The sequence below is a fragment of the Ostrinia furnacalis genome, unplaced genomic scaffold (genome assembly GCF_004193835.3).
Source record: "Ostrinia furnacalis isolate ACB-3 unplaced genomic scaffold, ASM419383v2 OfSCF7387, whole genome shotgun sequence".
Taxonomy (NCBI): Eukaryota; Metazoa; Arthropoda; class Insecta; order Lepidoptera; family Crambidae; genus Ostrinia; species Ostrinia furnacalis.
Genome location: NW_021137626.1, coordinates 16,148 through 41,214, shown reverse-complemented (window position 1 = coordinate 41,214; position 25,067 = coordinate 16,148). Strand labels below are relative to the sequence as shown.

At 35.5% G+C, this 25,067-nt stretch overlaps 4 protein-coding genes across 7 annotated transcripts in view; 2 read left to right on the top strand and 2 right to left on the bottom strand.

Annotated features, from left to right (window-relative positions):
* Iml1 (GATOR complex protein Iml1) overlaps nucleotides 1-2,969 on the top strand; it is a 36,086-nt gene extending 33,117 nt beyond the window's left edge. The window contains exons 41-43 of the mRNA XM_028320467.1: nucleotides 242-473; nucleotides 1,712-1,811; nucleotides 2,758-2,969. Of these exons, the coding sequence (XP_028176268.1) occupies nucleotides 242-473; nucleotides 1,712-1,811; nucleotides 2,758-2,961 (536 nt within the window). The 3' untranslated portion in view covers nucleotides 2,962-2,969. The remainder of the gene's footprint in view (nucleotides 1-241; nucleotides 474-1,711; nucleotides 1,812-2,757) is intronic.
* Nucleotides 2,970-3,302: 333 nt separating this feature from the next.
* Caspase1 (caspase-1) lies at nucleotides 3,303-5,850 on the bottom strand. Its single transcript, XM_028320484.1, has one exon. It carries the CDS (start codon nucleotides 5,702-5,704, stop codon nucleotides 4,811-4,813), a length of 894 nt encoding a protein of 297 aa, XP_028176285.1. The 5' UTR covers nucleotides 5,705-5,850; the 3' UTR covers nucleotides 3,303-4,810.
* A 136-nt stretch (nucleotides 5,851-5,986) lies between these two features.
* On the top strand, nucleotides 5,987-11,695 carry BBS9 (Bardet-Biedl syndrome 9). 3 transcript variants are annotated; one of them, XM_028320479.1, is made up of 12 exons: nucleotides 5,987-6,359; nucleotides 6,830-7,293; nucleotides 7,381-7,469; nucleotides 7,551-7,815; nucleotides 7,887-7,998; nucleotides 8,080-8,221; nucleotides 8,297-8,614; nucleotides 8,694-9,179; nucleotides 9,265-9,581; nucleotides 9,653-9,828; nucleotides 10,053-10,182; nucleotides 10,940-11,197. In XM_028320479.1, exons 2-12 carry the CDS (start codon nucleotides 7,037-7,039, stop codon nucleotides 11,195-11,197), a joined length of 2,550 nt encoding a protein of 849 aa, XP_028176280.1. In that variant the 5' UTR covers nucleotides 5,987-6,359; nucleotides 6,830-7,036. The 3 variants fall into 3 exon arrangements, with proteins under 3 accessions (XP_028176280.1, XP_028176282.1, XP_028176281.1); XM_028320481.1 differs by lacking the exon at nucleotides 6,830-7,293; XM_028320480.1 differs by lacking the exon at nucleotides 5,987-6,359 and having other exon boundaries at nucleotides 7,037-7,293; nucleotides 10,940-11,695.
* Nucleotides 11,696-11,744: 49 nt separating this feature from the next.
* LOC114364359 (obg-like ATPase 1) lies at nucleotides 11,745-23,746 on the bottom strand. Of its 2 annotated transcripts, XM_028320483.1 has the most exons (12): nucleotides 23,437-23,659; nucleotides 22,815-23,000; nucleotides 16,861-22,325; nucleotides 15,792-15,855; nucleotides 15,273-15,400; nucleotides 14,495-14,670; nucleotides 14,101-14,178; nucleotides 13,915-14,012; nucleotides 13,702-13,842; nucleotides 13,514-13,610; nucleotides 12,972-13,119; nucleotides 11,745-12,413 (listed from the first exon to the last, which is right to left on the bottom strand). In XM_028320483.1, exons 2-12 carry the CDS (start codon nucleotides 22,997-22,999, stop codon nucleotides 12,328-12,330), a joined length of 6,666 nt encoding a protein of 2,221 aa, XP_028176284.1. In that variant the 5' UTR covers nucleotide 23,000; nucleotides 23,437-23,659; the 3' UTR covers nucleotides 11,745-12,327. The 2 variants fall into 2 exon arrangements, with proteins under 2 accessions (XP_028176284.1, XP_028176283.1); XM_028320482.1 differs by lacking the exon at nucleotides 16,861-22,325 and having other exon boundaries at nucleotides 11,936-12,413; nucleotides 15,792-15,852; nucleotides 22,819-23,000; nucleotides 23,437-23,746.
* Nucleotides 23,747-25,067: the final 1,321 nt, after the last annotated feature.

The window sequence follows — 25,067 nt, the reverse complement described above, 5'->3', positions numbered from 1 at the left end:
CACAATATGTTATTACCTAATAGTTGAGGCACTGATTTTAAAAAAATACTCTTTAGTAACGAAACCCATTTCTCAATTCAAATGTTGATTTATTAAGATTATGCTATTACATATGTATGCTGAAAAATATCGTGTATCTTCATAAGTGGCTAGCGAATTTATATAAAAATTAAAATCAGTGGTTTTCCTGCTACAATATTATTGCGGTTACAATAAAACTGACACGATGACCTTCCTACAGGTTTCCCTGAAGACACATGGCTCGAGAGGTTATTCTTATTCCAAGAGGCTATAGTAGGCCGCTTCGGCTTCATCAAATGTACCGTGGAGAGCACATCTCACGCGGCCGGAGTGGGAGACCATCTATATGTCCACGTCACTGGGAACATGTTTATACTCATCCCGACTACGGTCAAGTCGGAACAGAGGGCACTAAGGGCCAAGCCGCCGAACAAACCTTTGAATGCCAGCAGGTAACTATAAAACCTTTTCTTTCGTGTATACTAATGAACTTTATAGGGACAATAGTCCAATGATGTCGGTGTCGGATTAGCTGAATTGATATCCGAGAAATGCGGGTCCGTTGAACCCTTTATTTAGCTTACCACGAGGGGTTAACGAGAGAGGATAATCCCATATAACATTAAATTCGCCTTTTGTACCCTGAACAAGCAAATAACTAATCCATATCTGTGCAAATAACCCTATTACGTAATTGATAAAGTTGAATTTAAATATTTTCTTCCCTAAAGCATCAGTTCATTTCTCGTTGAACTATCAATCTGGATTAGTGTCAGTGACTGTAAATTGATCTTTTAAAAATAACTGCTTTGTGGCTTCAAAGTATCATAAAGTGTATAATGGATGTACAGTCAGTTATTTAAATAGTTAATATGTTAAAATGAACTCTCTTTACTTGTGGATACATACTATCAAAATAAAGCAAAATGCTCTTTAAGGTCAAAATGTCATGAATTTTACTTACATCTTAATAAATTATTATTAAAAGATATTTTTTTAAGAATCCATGGTAATGATTCAAATTAGATTTGTAGTTGACTGTACATACANCATATAGAGCTTCCTCAATTTTAGTCATGCCAACTATTGTTACAGTGCTAAGTTACACCTCAATGTTAAAGATTGATAGTCAAGGTCAGAGGCTCTCCGCGGATCGAACGTATTATTGACTCAACGTGAGTTCTCGGCGTAGTTTTGGTTATTAGTCATTTGTGAAACTATACACATGTTAGGGTTGAACGACCTTCCTTCAACTGTGTCGTCACGCACACTGTTGACGCAGACATTTAATTTTGTTTACTGTTTCATAAACTTTTGAAATACATTTAATCAATGCCGTAACAAGCTCTGTGGGAGAGCTTACATGAAAATAGAAGAAATAATGTCGTCATTGTCGTCTTTACCCGCTATATTTTTCCGAATCCATTACATAATGCAGTGGGACAGACTTGCTTGTTCGACCCAGCTTTATTAATAATTACAGATACAGTCAAGAGACATACTGTTAGTTGTCTTCTGTCGGCTGTTAAAGAAGATATAATCAATCACTCCTTTTAAAAAAATAACTTTTTATGCTAAAGCGGTCTTAATTAATTGAATCATTGGATTAATAAACTACTTTATATTCCATTCTATACTTTATCGCTAAACTAGTAACTGTAAAACTAAATTACTATCTCCCCTTGTTCAGATACCCGGTGCATTCTGAAGCAGCACCCAGTCCTCACGAAGGTTACATCACTCGCCACGTGAGCGGGAAAAACAAGGACGACTACGATAACAGCAGGAGGGTACGTATAAACAACTATGATAACACGTTATCGGAAGCGGCTTGCAAATTATCAATTATTAACTGCATTATGCTCAGTTATTATCAATTTCTATTGTGTATTGAAATTGTAAACATTTATGTTTATTTTCACTAGTTTTGTCTCTGTCTGGTGCACTACTAGCTACCTACTAGCCTTAGTGGGAAATATAAACAAACAATTTTATACTAGCATTCCGCTCGCGGCTTCGCCCGCGTGGAATTTTGTCAGTGACAGAAAAACATTAACGCGCACGTCCCTGTTTCAAAAACCGGGATAATATCCTATGTCCTTTCCCGAGACTAAACTCTATGCTTAATTTCATCAAAATCTGTTCAGTAGTTTAGGCGTGAAAGCGACACAGAGAGACAGAGTTACTCTCGCATTTAATAGATTAGGTTTTTGGAAATCACCTTCCATACCGGTAAAGCCCAGACAGTCACTGTCTGCATTGCGCGTAAAATTTAAGGGGGTCCTGCACGGAATCCCTAAAATTGTCATATTTTTAAATCACGAGTGCTCTGCGATTAGTGACTTAAATACATCAAAGGAACTTGTGTAGGGTAGCCCAATCCTTGATCTAGGTCGCCGCCTTTTCGAAATTTTGAATAAATACGTAAAAAATTGATAAACAACATTTAAAATGCAGATATATGGAAATTTTATTTCTTCGAGAACTTTGTTAATTTAACGTATGAAGCAATAATTTTTATATGGAAATGTTTAAATTAATATTTTGAAGGTCGCCCCCTTTTTCGTTTTTGGNCGATCGTGTTAGTTCGTTGCGCCACCGCTATCTCGGCTAGCAAATCGTAATTTTTCGTCGGCGCTGCACCCCCTTAAATAGCAATGACCTTTGCTATATTTTTCCTTCTACTACATTGATTTTTTGAATGAATGACGCAATATTTATTTTTCTGTTTCTCAGATGGGCTTCTTATGGTCGTGGAATCACATGATATCTAAGAAGTGGAAATGGTCGCAAACACCTGCTACAGGTGACGAGACTTTCCAAATGCGAATGTTGCGCGATTTCAAACATTTCTGCGCCAACCAAGAACAAAGACTGAGTCAATTTTGGGATCAGTGTTGGGAGTTACAGGAGGCAGCTCAAGGAATTAAATCCTGTTAATTTATTAATGTAATAAAGTCAAATAATTTTAAGTGAATAAACTTTTTATATTTTCAATTGTACTATTATTTAGCTATATGGCTTTATGAATGAAAACAACATGGTTTCATTAGGAAGAAACTTTATTGCTTAGATGAATATAAAAATAAGTTTTGTTACCAATATTACATCAAATCCATCTATCCAGCCTTCAAAGACCTATGAGGAAATTACTGTCTTACTAAAATTTTGGTCATAATATATTATTTTAATTTATCTAAAAATATTTCTTTCAGTTTTGTAAAAGGCACAATTTCCAAACAATACATTAACCCGTCATTTAATTAGATATACTCTCAATAATTTGAGGGTGTGTAGTAATTATTCCTCACAGATATTTGGTATTCTACCCTAAATAAAATCAGTCAGTTTTATTATCACTTGCAATCTAGACAAAACTTATTATATTTTATGTAAATTTACTGACAATGGACATAACATGTAATTTGTATTGACTTATTTTTAATAGACATACATAAAGCACCAATTGCGATAGAGGCAAATCAGTTCTACACATATTGGGCTTATTGAAAACTAGTTCAATGATACACAGTCCACTTTATCAAATATAATTTACGTACGTTGGCATGTAATTTTGATACTGTCTTTACAGATCTATATTATTTTTAAAATATTTACGCATTATTAATCCTAAGCATTATGAGATGTCACAAATATTATACATAATTGAAACTTTAATCAATATGCTGGCAGTTTAATAAAATCTATTTTATATTAAATTAGAAAATAAATGCAAAAGGCTGAACAAAATTTGAAATAGGTACATAATTATGTTATATTGTTCTTTCTAAAATGCTAAAAACAAAATTAAACAACATCACACAGTAATTACCATGTTGGATACATGATCCTAAACAACCTTATTTATTTCATTAGACTATAAAACATAACAAAATGACATTATGTAGAAAAATCTTTGTTCTGCCAGTAAAGCAAAGTAAACTGAAAAGAAGACAAGATAAAACTTGGACTTATTGAGAGCATTTTTTATAATTTTAGGTAGGTACATTAATGATATGTACGTAAAAGACCGTAAAATTGCATTATTACTTATTGTACTATTTAATTTCACTACTACAACCATAGTTAAACAAAATTGTTCATGCTTTAAGTACAATCAGTACTAAAAATGAAATGCATCAATTACATTAGCTAAGAAAAAGTAAAAATTTAGCGACTAACAAACATAAAATTGAGCTCATTGTCTTAAAATATAACAAGATGCTACATACTACTAGTACATCTAAAAATTTAAAAGGTTTTACTAATTTTTTTTCTAATTATTAATAATGGATGATAAAATACAATAAGGTAAGGACTTCAATGGTTTTACACAGCCAAATATAGATAAATCTTGACAAACCACCATTTTTTTTTATCTTAATGGGTATTAGATAAGTACAAAAGATCCTTATAATATCACTTATTATGGCAGAGAACTACATTGTGCATGGTTTTTTAATCTACGTTCAGAGGATTTGTCAATTTTCTATCTATACCAGACAAAGAACATGAACTTATAAGACTATATTTTTTTGTAACATGTAACTTGGTGGGCCTTGTTTTTTATCAAAGCTCTTCAAAATTATTATTAATTTAGAAGAAAACTAATTAATCTCATGGCAAATGTGACCTAGTTAATGGACTGGTCTAAGGTACTGGTATAATAAATAACAAAGTATTTATTGAAACTATTACTAATGTTACTGGTCTGTCGTATCAAGGACAACCATACAAACTAAATACCTAAACATAGGTAAAAATAAAGAAAATTATTATACTAAAGTACTTATTGTTTCTTTCCAAATACAAGTAAACGGGTGAGCATACTTGTAATGCATGGAACTTGTTTTTGCTGGTGCATCATCATCATATCAGGGGTGTTAGATTCATAATCCAAAGCAACTTTTTGACAAACAAATGTCAAGAGTGTCAGTATGTTTTGTTCGGTTCCATTATAACGCAACTCTTCACATAAAGCCTGCATGAACCAGGATCCGCGGGTAGTGTTTCTCCAAGAATAGTATCCAGGAACAGTAGAGTATACAATGAGGAAGTCAGCATGTATAGGAATTCTGTATTGCGTATTAGATGATCCATCAGTCTCAGTGCGGTTGACCAAGGTTATTCCTCCATCCAATTTATCACCCTGGCAAGCTTGAATGAAAAACAGTTTGGGTTTGCCTGCTAATGTAGGACATTTATCAGCAGTAAAATAGTACCACAAGTTATCTGGTTTGTAGTGAGTATCTTTTGCATACAGCATGCCTAGTTCTCCGTGAGTTAGGACTGCGATAAGCAAACAATCTGAATCAGAGTGGTCCATCTCAGCTGTTTGTTTGATGTAACTGTTAATATCTTCAGACTTCTTATTGTGGAAGACAGTTACAGTGAAACCCAAACTCTTAAGCACTTTTGCAAGGTTATCGCTGTCTACGTTGGTGCCTGTGCGAGGCTTCAAGCTATGGATGTCGAAGTGCTCGTGGTTGAAAATGATTGCCATACCTCGATTCTTGTGGTTCATGTTGTAGTAAGGAGCATTCCTATCGACGGGCATCTTCGCGAAGCGATTCCTGTCCGAAGACCCATGACTTCCCCATGCGTCGCCTTCATCGCCACCTCCGTTTTCTCTTTGTTCGGGCTCAGCAGCACCGTTGTTTTTTTGGATTTCATCGTCCGACATTTCTTACGGGTGTACGGAAAATTATGGTTGAACTAATAAATCCCTTTTAATTTAATAGGATCAGTCTTTGCAGAGCTTTTAGTAAATAAAAATAATAGAGTAAAATGTAAAACACGACAATACACACACGACGTCGTTACAAGTTGACAGAAAACTGCAAAAACAATGATGCGCGCAAAATTCGATGCTACATGATAGGGTTGGGAAATATTAATCGATTCCATCAGTATTCAATTGAAATAACTAAGAAATGTCAAATAAAAATTTATCACCACAGCGATGCTTATTTTCGGTTTTCTGCTAAAAATTGGTAAAAAAAGATGCCATTCCCTACTTTTCTTCGTATTTTTGAGTCATCAACTTCATCAAGCATCTTGCACAATCGTGAATATTAGGCCTTTAAAAAAATTTACAACTGCCATCTAGCAATGAGTAGTCTGAACAGCCTTAACATAAAAATACCAACAGATGGCAGCACTTTTTTAATTTATTGACTGTAGCGATTTTTTTATTTCATTTAAACTTATCGTGGTAAACGTAGAAATCGAAGAGTATATTTTTCGTAGCAACGATAGGATAGGTCTCAATCAATATTTATAATCGTAACGTTATTTATTCAATAAACTATCTGCTGTCCAATTTTAAGCCGTCCAAGGTAGATTGCTTCAAAAGCCTGAGCCAATATTTTTAAGCACGTTAATCTAACACCTACCTACATTATTACTAAGTTAATTAATAACCTATCTAGGCTTATAATTTTAACCGATTCCAAACACTGCGTATACATGGTGGCCAGGGAGTTGACGTTCAAAGCTAAAAAAACTCATTTTATTTTTGCAAATAGGCTTTTGGAAAGCACTTTTACACGTCCCAATATCTATTAACCCTACCACTGCTTCTGGACAATAATGGGCCAGTGCTGAGAAGAAGCAGCGCAAGAAACTCAGTCACTATTGTCTTACTTAGCTACTTACTTCCTCTTAAAATTTAGATTCCTTACATCAAGGTGTATCTAAATCACCCCCATGCATGTTCTACGATTTTGCTTAGTTTAAAGAGTTAATTTTGTGATTTATCCATAACTATCACATATGGAAAAAAATAAAAACCAACCACCCTGTATAGGCAGGTATATCGTTGCTCTATTTTGCTGCCTGGACAGTGCTTCGCACTAATTGTAGGTAGACAGAAGTTTATATGGTATCCATGGTTACTTGAAAGGTACAAACAAATGACATTCTTATAAATTAGTATTTAAATCTCAATAGTTTTAGGGTGTGATGTAAAAATACGGAGATAGGGTTGATTAAAGTAAATAAACGCTGTTTAAAAATGTCGATATTCAAAATAAAACATTGGTGGTCAAACAATAAACTGCAAGAAAGTAATCCATGTGTAGGAATACAGAACTCCTGTTGTCTGAAAGTTGATAAGTTTAATTCACATACAGAGAGCGATTGCATTGTGGTTGGTGAAGAATACTACCTAAGGATATTTAAACCGAGTTTAGATGAGGGAGTTTCTAATACGTTGTTAGAAACGCAACTTAGTGATGTTATTTTACAAATTGACACTGGAAAATTCATAGCGTAAGGTTTAAAGATTATAAGACTGAATGCTTGTTTTACTGGCATTAAGTTTCAAAATAAAATATCTCAGTGCCTTTATATTTTTAGAGATTCCGATGACAGACATATCATAGTACTGCATCCACTGAATTATACTATTTACCATTTTAATAAGAAAGATGGTCACACGGATGCGGGTGAGCTTTCTATTTGATTATTTAAAATTTTTGGTCCTTCGAGCCGGATTTGATGTTGACTTACTTTTTTTTGTTTTGCAGGCGAACAGACCATTCTAAGACCGATGATAAAACATAATTTTACCCGAAAAGCATACAGCTTGACTTGCGGTCCGTTTGGGAATGTGAAAACTAGAGACCTCTTTTGCATTCAAGGCTTAGATGGAAGTTTGAGTTTCTTCGATCAAGATACATTTCTATTTATGTGCATATTCCAAGATGTCATAATACCAGGGCCTGTGTGTTACATTCCAAGCTGTGACTCGTTCATTATTGGTAAATCAACATGGATATTAGAGATTTATAGGTGAGATTTTTCTCTTCTTGCTAGATTTAAAATTGAACAATATATCTAATAATTATTATTATAAAATGCAGTTATCAGCAGCTAAGAGAGTTCAGCGAGATCAGTTTGCGACAAAATAAAAAGAATATGCCTCAATGGGTCTACAATGCTGGTGAAGAAATTTCATCCGTCCAAGTTATACAGGTTGGTAATGTAATGCTAATCTCTAATATTACATCTGACATATTATAATAAATACCTAACGGGAAAGAGCTATTTTTACAGACAAGCAGCAATTTTTCTACTATAGTCGCATTGGGAGAGCGCCATCTTTATTGTTTTCAAGACAATGGATTAATGAAATACATGATAAAATTTGACTTTATGCCGATTTGTTTCTCTGCTTATCTCATTGGATGGTATTACGGTAAGCTGCAAAAAGCCTATTTATTGTATCATTGATTTAAAACTTTTTTGATAAATGCATCGTTATTTGTCCTAGAGCCTGGGGCCCGGTTATTAGTTATGGTCGCATCAGAGGATTCCAAACTATACATCTACGAAGGCACAATGTTGCTATGGTGCTGTGACTTACTGGGCACGGCGATATCGATAAGCAGGTGTTTTCTGAAGTCGCTGCCTGGAGGTTTGGTGACGTTGTCTGATAAAGGAGTTATTAATGTCGGTTACTTGGGGACGGAGCCCGACTTGAACGCTAACGCAGCCCCCGCGATGAACGATACTCTCGATCCGGAACAAGTGCAGGCTGAGCTAGAAACGGTCGAAGAGGAGTTACAAGCTATTTTAGAGAGTAAAGGAGGTAAAGTCGTCCGGCTACATAATATTATCTGAAAATATACATATAAGCAGAACGATTTATTACCAAAATTAACTTTCAGATACCGTAAACAGCTCGCTGGGAATTCTTCAAGCACTAACAATAAAAGCTGACGTCGGAAAACCTGCCCAAAATCTATTCCAACAGTACTCAGACGATAAAGACGTGGCACTACATTTGCTAATGTGTCCTGTAGTTGTCATGCTCACCTGTGAAGATCCACAGCTAATCCAAAACATTCAAATAACTTATGTTTGCACTCCACCATTTGCTTGTTCTGAATCTACAATTTGTTTGGAAAATATAAACGGAACAGAAATTATAGAATCTCAAGTGTTTTTGACAAACTACACGGAAATAAGTGACACGAAAGCAGAAATATTATTCACAATCACTGACAATATTGGAAAAATAGTAGTGCTATCCCGAAGTGTAGTGTTACCTATAAGTTTGTACTGCATTCTCAATGACAGTGAACTGGAGAATCCCTTCAGGTTGAATATTCTTACAAACCAGCCCTGTATAGAATTTAGCAAAATATTTACTGGTAAGTTGGATATAGCGCTACTCAACCTTCTTTCTGTACTCGTATAAGAATTTTGTCAGATGTAGTTTATTTGAATTATTTACAGATTTTTCTGAAGAAGAATTGTACAGCTTAGGTAATTCTTCAAGTAGCGTCAACTTCATGTACCGGTCCACAAAAAAGACAGTGGTGTTAAGAGCTACCGACGCACTTTACTCGATTGAAGCAGAAGATTTTCCAGAAATGTCAGCTGTACTCGGTCACTTGATTTACAAACTGGCTGACCATTTTTTGAGGATGGGCGTAAAAGACTTCAAATTCAATGTAAAGATGACCAAGGAACTATTTAAACAAATGACATTTAAATTCTTGAAAAGTGTTGAAACACACGCTAAAGATAGAATGAAATTGAAAGGTTTGGAAGTAGGTATTGAGCCTTCTTGTGAAATGTGTTTCAATAAAACGAAATAAAGTAATTGTTTTTTGTTTTGTAGGAGGAATTGAACGTCTTACAAAAGCAATTCACAGTAGTTCAGAAAAGATTGCTAGTTCAATACGGATCTCTGCCACCGGGTGATTGCGATCCTCTAGAATTTCTGATGAGAGACACTCACGAAAGGTTAATCAAATGTGCAGACGAAATTCTAGTAAATAAAGACAATGTTTGCAGGTAATTTCATTAGATCTTTATACAAAATTACCATTACATAATTACATTTAGGGCTGATTTTTCAACCGTCGGATATCTTTTAACTGAAGAATAAGTTTGGCACATTGACAGTTTTAGTACGAGAAACATGTCAAAATGACAATGTTATTCTTCAGTTAAAAATATCTGACGATTGAAAAATCAGCCCTTACTTAAATAAAAGTACCTATCTGCTTATTTTTCAGGGCTGGCTGTACATTAATCACCATGGGCAACTTAATAATTTATATTTTCAAACAGACGGGCATAGAAGAGTTTAAAATCAAGCTTATAGAAGAAATGCTGTGTTTGACATCTCTTTACGAGAGTTATCAAGTAAGTAAATATAATTAAATAACAAAACTCATATAGTTTTAGGTTTTATTACGTAATTCATAGGTTTAGCGCTTATAGATGACCCACGCTGAACTGTCCCACCAAACTCAATGACAGGGGGGCGCTACCATCGTTCAACTATATGGTTTCCAACATGGCAAAAATCTGAACCAGCGATCCGGTATTGACGGTGGCGCCCCACTGTCAATGTCATCGATAGGACAGTCCAGTATTTTGGAACTATAACTCAGTCAGTGCCTGTTGCCTGAAGTATGGAAGCGGCACGGGAGGGGTGACATTGACATATTATGACGTCTCAGGGCATACTGAAATCTCGCTGACATTTCGTAGGTCGAATAACGAAAAGACGTACCTAACTGATTTTTATCAATTTTTTTGAAGAATTTGAAGTATAGAAAATGTGCATTTCAGCCCTTTTTAACTGTCAATACTGGCTTTCTAACAAAGAATTCAGCTACGATCTTTTGTGAGGTTATAAAATGAATCGTTTTTAAATAATATGGTGTGTTCAACTCACTATCGCCAATTTGTTAGTTACGTCTTTTCGTGATTCGACCCACGATTGATCGTCACAAAATCACCCTCTCGTGCTGCTCCCATACCTCAGGCACTGACTGAGTTAAGACCTTTACTCCCTTATTACGAAAAAGTTAAACCTGAGACGATCACTGGTTTAAAATGACATTTCCATACTAGATATATGTAAACCTTCTGTAATAAGATCAATATTTTACAGGAATGGGAAGAAGCAGTGACCCAGTCACTGTCATACATATTGAACAAAGTGTTCAACAACACCGAAAAAGACAAAGAGAAGCTAGCACCAGTGACGGAACAAGGAATCCTTTCCCACATCAACTTGAAGAGATTCATGAAGCAACTACGCATTGTGTTGGAGAAACTGTACTCAGAAGCGTACGAAGACGCGGATTTAGAGGACAAGAGCCGAGAGAAAAAGATAGAACGGATTGAGGAGATTGTTGAAGTTTTATGAGCGTAAAAAAATTGATGTTGACGATTTGTGAAAATATTTCTTTTAACCTACCTACGATCGATAGCTATCGGTAAGGCTGAATTGCACCACCTAACTTTAACCGTAATTATAACGAAAACCGGTGTTTTTTGTATAGAGTTTGACAGATTTTTGACGTTTGTTAAAGTTAAAGTAAGATGGTGCAACTCATCCTAAGAAACTAAAATATCAGTCAGTATTATTGTGTTTCTTGTGGATTGTGTAGTGTTCACAATGTTGAGAGTTTTGTTAGAAACTTAACGGGAATAAAATAAATCAATAAAATGTTGAATTATTTACCTCCAAATGCATTTTATTAAAATCTTATTTAGCAATAATTTTAAAATTACAACTTGTAATAAAAATTGTACACGTACCTACATAATTTAGCTTATGTGTTATAGGTGAAATATACATAATGCCTGTACACTGCTCATTATTAATTATATTAAAGTATTATGTCATCGTGCGTATAAAAAAGAGAATTTAAATGCCAAATACCTATGGTATTGAATTTAATTGTAAATAATGGGCTTTGTACAGTTATGCCTAGTTACAAATAAATAAACTGCTCTGTATAAACATCAACAAAGCTTTATTCCAACTTTAGGTCTTAGTTATAAATAATGTAGTCGAATATCCCTCACACTTCATTGCAAATAAAATTGTTACACAGCCTTGATGCGTATAAAAATATAGTCCCTTATTATTTGGACAGCGGAACGGCATTTAAAGCTTTATGTGTGGTATATAAATCATTATTTTATAAAGACTTAGTATTTGAGTACATCTGCAGAGTAGTACGTTTCATACCTTACTCAGATAGTCATTTCCACTTAGATAGCAATTCGTATTTTGATAATTCAGTATTTAGAAACGTAGCTCGAGTCAAACTCAAGCATAAAACCCAATCACAGGTAAATATTGAGCACCGTTTTGGAATACAGTCGCGAGTATAAGTAATTTTGGACCGAATTTAGAGTGTAATTTCAACTGATTGTTATTTGTTCATTTGCAACAGAGCGTGGGGGCATTCAAGCGACGTGTAACAGTGAGTAGAGAACGAGATTGAGGTACAGCAAATGTACCAGTAGCAGGAGTACCTTGTCGCGTCATTTCTTCTTGGCGTCTTTCAGACCGGCGCCCGCGTTGAACTTGAAGAAGATTATGTCGCCATCTTCTACTACGTAGTTGCGACCTGTGAATGAACGAAATGGATGCATAAAATGAAAAAAAGCAATGTTTGGCAAAGCGACTTTTACCACTGAAACTTGCATACGGTGTCATAATGTTCCGGTAGGGACAAAAACTCGCGGTTCCGTTTCATAGGGCTCCGGAGAACACTGAGGCCGTCTCCATCGATCGGTCAGTGGGTATGCAACTTTATGAAGTAGTCACATTTCCCGACGGAAAAAAAAATACGTCCAAACTTTACTACTCATAGGAGATTAGTAAAGCTACATGGCATGGCTTCGTGAGGTGACAAATGTGACGTAGCATGCGCGGGTTTTATGTAGTCTGTGACATACGGGCCAAGTATGACACAGGACTAAACGTACTATGATCGCACTAAGCTCACGCATCTTCGCAAATTATCATCGTGGTATAAATAGTGCGAATCGAATTCTCTCAAAAAAAAGAACGCGTAAAACTAAACAATGTGGCATCTCATTTAGTTGCAATAGGTACTACTTACTTTGTAAGAAAGTAGAAGTTTGAATTAGTACATAATGTCAGTGAGAATCAAGTAAATTACCTTGTTGCCGATATTTGCCGGCGGCCTTGCAGGCGGCCTCAGTGCCTTCCTCTCTGAAGTCCTTGAAGTGCATCACTTCAGCCATGATGAAGCCCTTCTCGAAGTCAGTGTGGATCCTGCCAGCGGCTTGCGGGGCTTTCGTTCCTTTCTGTAACAAAAAGTTTAATTTAGACGAAGGATTTCTATTTGTGATATAAAAATATCAGAATGATGACTATGTGACTATGACTATTTTGTAAGCTTACGAATTTAAATAGGGCAATGGACACCAGTTCATTGACATAATATTTTGTATGCTGTCGGTGCCTTTTTACTGTGATGTAGATTTGGGCACGCGTGAGTGGTACGCATAAAAGGAGAATGGCACCCAAAACGCGACCTTCTTTTTGACTTTTATGTCAATAGGGACTATGCCGTCATCAGGTCCACCATATGCTCGGTGGCCCGACGATCACAAAAAGAAAGCTGGCTAGCTAGATGAAGTGAGCTTATGATAATGAACATTGAAACATTTTAAGCTTATGTTAAGCCAGTTTACAAACCTGAATAGTCCAGGCCTTCACTTCATCGGGGCCAGCAGTGAAGAAGTATTCTAACTGCAGTGCTTTGTATCCTTGGACGATAATTTTATCTAACGCGCTGAAAAAGTAAGTAATAATTAGTTAAAAATTATAATCGAATACCTATAAACGCACGCATCAATCTAATGTCGTGTCTCACAGTAACTTACCTTGTAATGTTGTGTTCTTTTAAGTACGCTTTTTTTTCCTCCGGATCCATTTCCATTAGTTTACTTTCTAAAACTCCAGAGAATGGAATTAGGGGAGCGCCAGGATCATTCTTATCGATCCATTCTTTGAGCTTGGGTAACCTGAAAATTACCAATGAAGTATCCATCCACAAATGAAATAAAAATATTATAATACATAGTTAAGACACGTACCATTTATTCTTCTTCCGAATGTAGTCTTTTTCGGATAAGTTCACTAAATACAGAGCGGGCTTGGATGTCAAAAACAAGTATTTGTTCAGGACTTCTATCTGTAATAATAATATTTTTATTAGAACTAAAAAAAAAAAAACTAATATCACATTATTATAACAAATATTTTAATAAAGGGTTACTTACATCAGCGGCGCTCCAGTCTGCGAATCTAATGTGTTTTTTCTCGTCAACCAAAATAGACTTTATCTTCGTAAGTGCATCCTAAAAAAATATAAAATATATTATAGTGCAGTCGCAACGCTACAACGGAAAACTAATAGTAGTGCGGCAAGCTCGCCACAGCGGCGTCACTGCAGCGCTTCCTCACGCCTTTTAAATAATTCAAGGCGGCCTAATGCCCGTCTTCACCATCAATCCCTATGAAAACGTGAAACGTTAAGTGACCCCTATGAAAACAAAATTCCTGTCATGTGTTACCATAGGGGTCACTTAAAAATTAGGAATTGGCTATTAGGCTCATTTAACTACTTTCGCAACTGAACGAATGTCAGATAGAACTTCTATAAGAAAATCTTACATATTCAGGCTTGAGTTTCTTATCGCCTCCGCGGTTGACGACGCGGTCGAGCTTCTCAAAGTTCTGCATGAGTTGCTCCTCATCCTTCAGCCGTAACTCCTCGCCGATGGTCTCCAGATCCCTCACTGGGTTCACGTCTCCGTCCACGTGGATTACATCCTCGTCGTCGAATGCACCTATGGATAATATGAATTTTATGTTACAAATCTGTGTCATTCTCGTTCAGAATACATTTGGTTGAGGCTTCTTTGGCGGATTGTTGAAGGCTTTAGAGCCAAAGCATGCGAAGCGTTACAGATATTTCTAAGTAAATAAGACGACGCAGCGACACAATGGCGTCACACCGCAGCCGCAACGCATCGTGTGCTTTGGCTCTTAGCGCTATATTTCACCGGGACACCATGGCGGTGCAACCAGTCGCCGCTACCAACAAAATGCGCAACCAAACGGACACCAGTAGGCCTAAGATGCGCGCCGTGATAGGCGGTTATCACGCCATTTTATCGATTTTGCCCATACAAATTGACGTCGATAAAAGTTATCACGGCGCGCATCTTAGGCCTACAGGTGAGTAACTCTCTATTGAGCTCTATACATTTTGTTGGTAGCCGGCGACTGGTTGTGCCGCCATGGTGTCCCTGTGAAATATAGCCCTTAGGGGTTAGGTATACAATACAATCGAGAAAATGTCATTCGTTATCATTCAATTTCCATTTTTATCTGACTCGTCAAACTTATCGATACATTACTTTCTAGATGTAAAAAAGACATTACTTACGACATAAATTGAAAATAGCATCGCAAGCCTTGATGTGGGATAAGAACGCGTTGCCCAACCCTTGTCCTTCGGCAGCCCCTCGCACCAGCCCGGCAATATCCACCACGTTCAAGAATGCTGGGACTTTGCTAGAATGAACACAGATTTGTTGGTAAAACCAAAGAATAATATGTACTACGTACAGAAAGTTATCTTCGCGAAGGTATTTAAAAAAGTGTCTACTCAATGCTGTCAACAATATGGTGTAATTTAGCTTGTCTCAGAGTCGAGCATCGAGCATGGTTTCGTTTACATACGTCAGTGATCGGTACTGTGCCGATTCTATAGGGATGACTACTACAAGAAGATACTGTGTCGCCTTCTAGCGCACCTCGCGCGTATTTTTATTCTTTTCATTGTGAACAATGGGTGAAGTATCCCTAGCGGATTAAACCCGCCGCGGCGCATGAAAAGGCCTGGGAAAACCAGTAAAACGCCTGAAGGAGCTGGTAATATTATTATTTATTTAAAAACACTTACCTAGCAGGTTTGTGGAACTCGCAGAGATAATCGAATCTCTCGTCAGGCACAGGTACCCTACGTGCTGAAAGGAAACAAAAAAATCTAGTTAGACCTCTGGAAAACTTCCTGATTAGATAAATAGTGCAAAGACCAAGTTACCTTAGATGTTACATTATTTATCAAATAATTTTCTTAAGCGCTAGGATAATTTATAAAATTTAATTAAAAAAATTTTTTTTTTTTAAGTATTGGATATCGACTGACGCAGATCCGGCAACTCGCTTCGTCGATTCACTCATTCATTCAAGTTCTAATACTCATTCAGTTGTTTACTTTATCGTAATTCGAGTACCGAACAGTCAGTCGCTATCCAACCTCTGCCGCGAACAGACGTGTTGTGGAAAGTTTGTGAAGTGTTGTGTGGAAAATTTGTGAAGTGTTTTGTGGAAAGTTTGTGAAGTGTTTTGCGGTGAAAATACTGCTCGAGAAAACTCAGGTTAGTTACTATTTTTATGTACATTAATATAAAAGAAGATTATGAGATAAATATTAATCGATTTGGTAATATTCTTGTATAATACTAATTATTTACACCGTAATCGTTTTACTCGTAATATTATTCCTGAACTTCTTTTATAAGTGATATTCAAACACAGCAGGTATATATTTTGTGTTTAATCAATCAATAACATGTAAAATAAAGAAAATTACAACAATAACTACTATTTTTGATATTCCGAAACGACTGTATAAACGCTCGCAGACCCATCAATAATACTTGATGGTTTTCGCACGGTTCCAGAATCCAAATATCTCACTCGAGTCGTATTACTACAGCATTTCGGATATTTCACAAACGGGTTATCCATCGATCTCAAACGTAAACCTAAATCAATTATCAATTTACATCTAGCATCATAAATCTTCAAAGCTCTGTCATACAGCGACAGCACTGACTTATCACTTACTGGGTTGTGACTCTTCAAATACAAAGCTATGTAAAGTGACCCAGACGCCTGAATGCTGAGACCTGGATATTTGGGTCTAAGTACATTAGCACAACAGCACGCTTCGGTGATAAGTTTACCTATTGTCTGCTCCAGATAGCCTATATTCGGTAACTTTTGTAAGGATATCTGCGGAAATATTTTCGCTTCCTTGAAAACTTGGATATCATAGTACATGTGCGGTTTAGCTAAAAACATTTCGAGGCATTTCGGACTGCAGAAGAGGTAAGTTTTTCCTTGAAAATTTGCAGCGTACTTATGATTTCCTCTGACAATCTTTTGAGACGGTAAATTTTGGGCGTACGTCACAATACATACACCATTTTCATATACCAGTGAAACATTTATCGTTTTAACAACCGCCGGAATTTCCGGTATTTCTATATCACTAATAGACAAATAGCGACTGGGATACTTCAGTACAGACTTTATGTGATCAGGACATATCCAATAAAATTTGTTTTTATACTGGACTACACCTTTCTTGTCTACAGGATAGTCACTGTGACGTAGGACATTAATCTGGAGACAGAGTGGACACATATTTTGATAAGCGGACATTCGTTTGCGAAATGTATCGTCAGAAATACACATACAACTTGGCAATACAATGTTATCCGACACATTGTTCAAGTAATAATGTATTTTTGGCATTGTTTCATTTATATAATTTGTTGCATATTGTAAACATTGCCATCGTGATTCCTTTCCATTAATAACATATAAGTTTTGGGGATCTTGGTTTACCCAATCTCTTATTTGATAACATTTGTTAACCCAATATTTAAATCGGTTTTCAATAAAAGGTTCTGAATAAGGCGGTTTTTTCTTTATTATGTCGTAGTAAACTTCATCTTGGGAATGTTTTATTAGAGGATCCTTGTCATTAGTTATATCAAATATAACTGTGGGATATAACCCTGCATTTGTAAGTTCCATAGCTTCTGAAGATGTTTCAGGAAATCCATCAAAAACAAAACCATAAGTCATGGTGCGATGATCAATCGCGACACTTTGGATGGCGTTCATCACATGTTCCGAGTTTATGGAATCTCCTTCGTAAAGAGCTTTTTTCATTCTTGATGCTAGTTCGGTCCAATACATGTGCTCTAATATGTAGCGCACAGCCATTCCTTTCGATATACATAGTAAGTCGTATTTTTTTGCAAATTTAGCCGCCAATATGCTTTTACCTGACTTAGGCGGTCCGATAACAGAAATCATTATGGGGTATTCTATAAAAGAGTCAATGTAGTTTAAGCTCAAGTATTTTAGAGGATTAGTTCTAAATTCCTTTAAATTTTCCTCACCAAATATAAAATATACATAGGCCCTATGAATAACGGGGAAGATTTTTCCTTTCCGTTTCATAATTTTAAAGGGGTTTAAAATGGTTTTTGGATTTTGAGAGATGTACACAGGACACATGCGGAAAAATTTGCTAAAGAAGAAAAATCCTTCTAACAGCAACATTTCTGCGATATCGGTATTAATTACAAATGTTTGTTCAAGAAAGGAATGGGAACGATTCCTTAACTTTGTTAATTTAAATAATGTAGTTCGTAACACCTTGTTTAAACTTTTTGTGCCATTAATAGACACGATTGTTATTCTCTGTTCAATTAAAATGTCTTTGAGAGATTGTATTCCTTCGTCATCTGCCTCATAAATGCCTTCTAATCTAGAGTCAATTCTTTCCCGGGCTTCATCGGGTTTTTCCCATTCACTTAGATCAACAGGAGCAGGATATTCTTGAATCATATCGTTATAGAAGGTAAACAAATTCACATCTACGTTTGATGATCCCATTGGATGGGCGTCCATTATTACACTACCTGCAGATCCAATTTTGGCAGGTTGTTCGTCTATAGAAGAAAATATATTATCTAAAACGTCTTCAAAAATTAGTTTAGCAACAACATTCTTCGTAATAGAATTCGTCCATTCTTGAGTTTCCTTATCAAGCTTTAGTTTTGCTAACCTTTTAGCTTCATTGAGTTGAGTTTTCCATGTTTTATACATTTTAGGTGATAGCCGTTGGAGCATACTTTCGGAACTGCCTTCAATTTCTATGACTAAATCAGGAATGCAGAAACATGCAACCATATCTTCAACGTCAGAAGGTATGCGAGGGTACCCATCTAGTATAAATCCTGTGTTTACGAAAGGCTTCTCAAACCAAATCTTTTTAATCAACTTTTGCATCAAAACCGACATAATTGGTGCGCCCCTTTCTAAATAATTATAAATCATTCGTCTTATTTCTGTTTCATTTCCCAATAAATCTGATGCAAGGTTTTCATTTTCTTCGTCCATTTGAAATTCCATTACACCCTCCTCGTCTATTGACACATCAGTAAAACTATTTTCATATTGACGGCCTACCTTTTTGAAATGGCGTGGCATTAATAGTGTGTTAATTACCTCAGAGAAGTCTATGTGGATTAGGCCCAGTTCTTTTGCTATTATTTTAGATATTGTTGATTTTCCACAACCTAAACAACCAATTACACAGATTCTTAAAGGAGGAAGTGATTTAAATGGTTTGTTGTATTTTTGATATCTAGTAATATCATTTTGGAATAATCCTGAACATTCTTCTTTGGAGAAAAAGTGTAATTTATTGTTGTGTTTTACACTGAATTCAGGTTTCCCTTCCCAAAGTACTCCAAAATCATAAAAGGCAATAGGACAGTATATGCCTGTTTCACATAAAAATCGGGGGTTGTTATACGTGAGGATATCTTTAGGAATTTCGTCTTCATCTTCTTGCGATTCTGATTCTTCATCTTCATTAACTTCAGGCGTTAAGTAATAGTTTTTACGTAAGTTTAATAGAACTTCGTCTATGACTTCTACATCGGTCTTATTCTCAAGTTCAATTTCTATAAAAGTTTTATTATTCTCATCCAATTTTAGTTTCACACTATCCCAATCTTCACGAAACTTTTCTATAGACGCAGTGAAATTACCAATCACGTCTGCATCAGGGGTTTCCTTGTTTTCAACTTCGACTGGAGCTTTACTTTCGACGAAAATTGTATCTAATATTGAACCAACAGAATCGTTGACTAAGTTTTGCACGTCTACTACGTTAGCATTGGGGAAAACTTTGGTAAGAAGTTTTGTCTTTATTAGAGGATCATTGGCCAAAGCAAGTCGTTCTTGGTAGTTTTTTGGACATTTTGCGATCTCTGCATAGTACTGAACAAGTTCCGGTTCTATTTCTCTGTTTTCTATTAGACTCACAGTATGATCAGGCAATAATTTTGCTTCACTGAGATATCCCCAAAACTCTGGATCAGAGGGGAAATTGTCTATAATAAACCGACCATATGATCCGAAATTTTTTAACGATTCATCATCAATGTCTGACAAAATTCTTATCATTTCATTCATTAACTCTTCATTAGTTGGTTCAATGTCCTTTTGCAAGTCATTTGCTGTAATGTAACTTGCAACAGCTTCAGTAACATCCGGATCGCCTAAAATTGGAATAGCTGGTTTTTCTGTAACATTGATCAATTCCACAGGGGCAAAGTTGACAAAAGTTCTATCCCGAATCGAATTTATACATTGATCTAGATCTTCAATATATGGTAGGAAAGATAACCGTTTTTTTAAATCTTCATACTTTGTTAGCAACTTTGGATCAATTTCCTCTCTTTCTTCTCCTTCTCCCCCCTCTTCTTCTGTGATTTTTTCTACTGACTTTGTAAATTTTAATACTTCTATAAAAACGGCAATGTACTCATTTAAATTATCTACCACCCTATCACCCCACTCATTTAAGTTATTCCTTCTTTCTGTTTCTTTGTATTGCCATTTCGCGAATCTTGCATCTTCAAGGGTTGCTATTATTTCCGATAAAATGGTTTTTGCAAATGTAGTATATTTCTTTTCTTTCTCCTCTTCTACAAAAAGGTCATAATTTATTATTGGCGTGTCAAAAATCCATGATAAACAGTGAGAGATCATAGTTTTCCCAGAAGTTTTGGTCCCCATAACTATTACTCTACATGTAGGCTCTAAATATTTTAATTTTAAGTAGGGCCTTGGGTTACGACAGAATGCTATCATCCCATCCAGCGAAGCTATTAGATATACGTGTTTAAAAAATGTTACAGCTAATTTTGGATTGCCTCGCTGTGATCGCCTTTTCTTTAACTCTACGGGACATCGGTTGAGCCACAATGATGGATAACGGTTGAAATTCACTGGTCCATTTCGAATAACATTAAGTTCTTCAACCATCTTCCAAAAATCTTCCATTTCTTCTGGAGGCTCTTCAAGATACAAAGGTTCTGGAATGAGCACAGGCTGTATTGCTAGAAATAACAATCTTTCATTTATATGGTGCATCATTTCATGGACTGTTACTCTAGCATCTAATTTTATGATACATTTTGGATCATAATCATTGAGTTTTTCTTCAAGAAATGTTAGGACTTCATTTTTATAATTACACAACTGTTCAACTGAATTTTTGGTATAGTTGATAGGTTGTCTACAGCTATATTTGGGATTGAAAACATGAGTATCATAGGGACTATTATAGTCACTCATAGAATATCTTGCTGGCCATCTCAGTTCTGATTCAGTAATGGCACAAAACTGATCAAAAGTAAAGAGATTACTTTTGTAATTAAAATATTTATGACTCTTTTTGGTTACTAAGTCTTGATCAGGACATGTTAGATATACTACGATGTCAGGCTTCATGGTGAGGTTCAGTAATTCGTTAAACTGTTGCAAAAACACGGATTTCTTTGTCAGAAGACAAGGTTTTTTGCAGAATATAATGTCAGAACATGAATCTAATATAAATTTTGGAAGTGCTACAGGTATTTCTTCAGCTTCTTCCCCAACTTCCTCAGGTTCATGTTCTTCTTCGGCTTCTTCTTCAACGTTCACATCTGCTTCACTAGTCAATGAGGTATGAGGTGAACCAGCTTCAGGTTTAGGTTTCTTGGGTTTCTTTTTCTTAAGATTAACCAAAAACTCATAGATAACTTCATCTATAGCTTGCAATCCATCTTCTGAATATAAAACATTGGTCAGATATTGAGGTTTTCTACTTGAGCTTATCAAAGGGAAACCAGATATTACATAGCCTCTATGTTTCACTGCAGCTGATTCTAGTTTCTTTTTTAATATAGATAGTATGACATCATATTTCAGTACATTTTGCTGTCTTAAATTGAATTTTATGCATGTTCCTGTTGGACTTTCTTGGTCCATTTCATCCACTATGATATTTTTCGGACATAGGTGAATGCAGTTAAGTTTCTTAGACATTGCTTCACCAAGTGAGTAAGCACCTGCACCAGGTTTGCTTAGAATTATATAGCAAGTCGGCTTTGTATCCAAGAACTGTTGCTGGGCATCAAAATCTGTCCAAACTTTAGACTTTTTTGGAACGCCTGATAGTGTTGCTGCTGTATTGTCCAAGCCAATGACTGCTGAAGCCATAGGGGGAGTCGTAAAACTGGTGTCATCAGTGTTTTTCTGCACAATATTACACAGAGGTCCATTATAGATGGCACTCTTATTAACACCAATATTCTGTAAGCCATGTTTGTCAGTCACTTGCAAATTAGCAAGAAAATGTTCAAATTCTATCATTATTTCTAACTAACTTGACAGAATAAATATGTCAGTCTTTGATTACAAAATACTGTCAAGTGGATTATTTTTTTGTTTACCAAAGATCAGGCACTGAAGTTTCAAGGTGGCTTAGATTAAAAAAAGGTTGAGTGAATTATGATGATTAAAGACTCAACTACAAATAAACAATAATAACTCAAAGTAACTAAGAAGCCAAGTGTTTATGTGTTAAAAATATTTTCAATTGGGATTTCTTTCAAAAAAAATCCTGTACACATACTCTAATTTTCAATCTCTTTATCCATAAGAGATATTGAATGGATGGCTCCACACCTCTTGAATGAGAGTGCAAACAAAAGTACTTTAAGCCTAAAATTAATAAAAAGTTCAAAGAATAAAAATTACAAAGAAAAACAATAAAAAATACTTATTTTCATTAGGATCGATGGTGCAGAAAGGGAAGTTCTCAGCTGCTGCCTGGCTCTTGGTCAGCACATTGAAGAATGTTGACTTGCCCACATTGGGCACCCCCACAATGCCCACTTTGAGATTGGTCCCCACACGCCCAATGAGTGGCTTCTTTTCAGGCTCTTCAACCTTTTTTGGTGGCATTCTGAAACATTCAACATTATTATTTTCAACATTTAGAATTCTGAACATTGTTTAAGTATCATAAATGGTTATTTAGCGCACGCGACTTAGAAGTATTTTTTTCAATATTTATTTATTTATTATTCATTATTAAGCAATTACATATTTGATCCAAATAGCGTCCTAAATCCTAATAGAAGTAAAACTATTTTTATAATAGAAATAGGCCGGGTTCCACATAAAAACCGTATGTTCCTTATTTACTTCAGATTCTTAATATTAAATAAGCCTTTACAAACAAAGTATTACCTCACATTAATAGGTGAAAATGTGTTGACTGTGTTGTAATTAAATTTGCTCGAAAGACTGAATTAAATAGTCACAATCAGTAAATCCAAGGGGTTCTTGAGGAGTTCTAGATAACCTATTCGGAATACATTTGTTTTTATTTAACATACCTGGACTGTTTTAGTTTCAGGGGCGAAGTAAAACAAAAAACCGGAACTTGTTATAGCGACTAATCTAAGTTAACTTTAAAGAAAACACGTATTTTTTAGATTATTGAAAGGAAAGATACGCGTGTAGACATTCCGTCCGGACGGCAGCTCAATGCGTTCCGAAAAAATGTATAATTAAGATTTTCTTATTTAACTGCAAAATAAAAAATGTTTCTTGCTCTCATTTTGCAATTCTACTAAAAATTAGTTCGTAAATGGTAACAAACGTTTAACTATTAGTATTGAAGAAGAGACAAACAAAGAAAAAGAGGTTTTCTGTTTAAGAAAATAATGGTTGAGGACTGATTCGGACCTTTGCATACTCTCTAATCTGTGGACCTTTGTGTCATTGTCAGCTACGTTCCTTTCTACGGCACAGAGCATGTTCTATTGATTATACATTAACATTTATGAACGCAGGGCGAATAGACGTAATTTCAAAGAAAATAAGTTATTTCTGCATGTAAAGTCGGATTCTTTAGAAATTTCCCTATAAGTAAACAAATATGGCCAACTGACATTAAAACATTTTTAATCTGTGCCCTAGTGAGGCGACAAAACCTCTCGTTAATCGCGGAGTGAAATTATTGTAGTACTTACGTACCTATAGAAAGAATTTATGTGTGCATTAAACAATTAGTAGTACATTCAATGAAGAAAAAATACATTGTTGATTAAGACCCTATTTAAATGCTATCAGTAATAAAAATTATTGAATAATTGAAATAAAATCGATTAAATTTACCGATTATTGTCTATGACTTACAGGTTACAACACTGATGTGTCAGAGACAACATGGAGATTAACCATGAAGCTACAGATAAAAATGGAGGCCACACTCCGAATACCTACTTGAAGCACAAACTAAGTATCACTATCTCGCTCTCTGTGGGCAGACTCGCTCTTTCTAAATAAACAAAAAATATAAAATTGCTCAAATTCAATGAAACCAATGTAAAATCTTTATTTCTTGACATAGGTATCATTAAAAATGATAAGTGTAATTACTGGTAAAACGTTTTAGGAAGAAATTACTGTAAAAAATATGAAAAATGTTTACAATGATCCAATGTCGGAAATTACGAAATAAACACTTACGCGTGGAATCTTATGTCACTTCCAGGACACCACGTACTACCGCAACCACGCACTACACAATTTTGCACCAATTCTTGTGATAAAACAATGATTATTTCCTGTAAACAATCTCAAACGAAATTAACTGCTTAATAAACAAAATAGTAAACAACCGCCATGATGGGCCGGATTGGGCCGATGTTGCCACATGGTACCGATTACCCAGCAATTGGGATTGTAATTCCCTGATTCGCCAACACATTAAGCCTAAATGGCCGACAATTTTGTGATTTTTTATTTAACTAGGAAATCTTAGTTTCAAATATTAATTATTTATTTGTTTAACTTCTGATTTGGTTAGTGAATTGGCTATTTCGAAGAATTTACAAAGAGATTTAAATCAGAAGATAGCAATACTACAGTTCACACTAAAAAGAGAGGTAGGGCCGCAGAGAGCGAGATAGATATAAGTAGGTATTTGACTCAAGTTTTTGTTCCAACTCTGCCCTCCATT

Excerpts from the sequence above, each read along its gene's own strand:
- Caspase1 (XM_028320484.1), bottom strand. The coding sequence starts at position 5,704 with ATGTCGGACGATGAAATCCAAAAAAACAACGGTGCTGCTGAGCCCGAA.
- LOC114364359 (XM_028320483.1), bottom strand. The coding sequence starts at position 22,999 with ATGCCACCAAAAAAGGTTGAAGAGCCTGAAAAGAAGCCACTCATTGGG. Across the intron at positions 14,671-15,272 it reads TGCTATTTTCAATTTATGTC|GTGCATTCGACGACGAGGAT; the intron begins GTAAGTAATGTC and ends TATTATCCATAG. Across the intron at positions 12,414-12,971 it reads CGGCAAATATCGGCAACAAG|GTCGCAACTACGTAGTAGAA; the intron begins GTAATTTACTTG and ends GTTCATTCACAG.
- BBS9 (XM_028320480.1), top strand. The coding sequence starts at position 7,037 with ATGTCGATATTCAAAATAAAACATTGGTGGTCAAACAATAAACTGCAA. Across the intron at positions 7,294-7,380 it reads GACACTGGAAAATTCATAGC|AGATTCCGATGACAGACATA; the intron begins GTAAGGTTTAAA and ends TTATATTTTTAG. Across the intron at positions 7,816-7,886 it reads TGGATATTAGAGATTTATAG|TTATCAGCAGCTAAGAGAGT; the intron begins GTGAGATTTTTC and ends TATAAAATGCAG.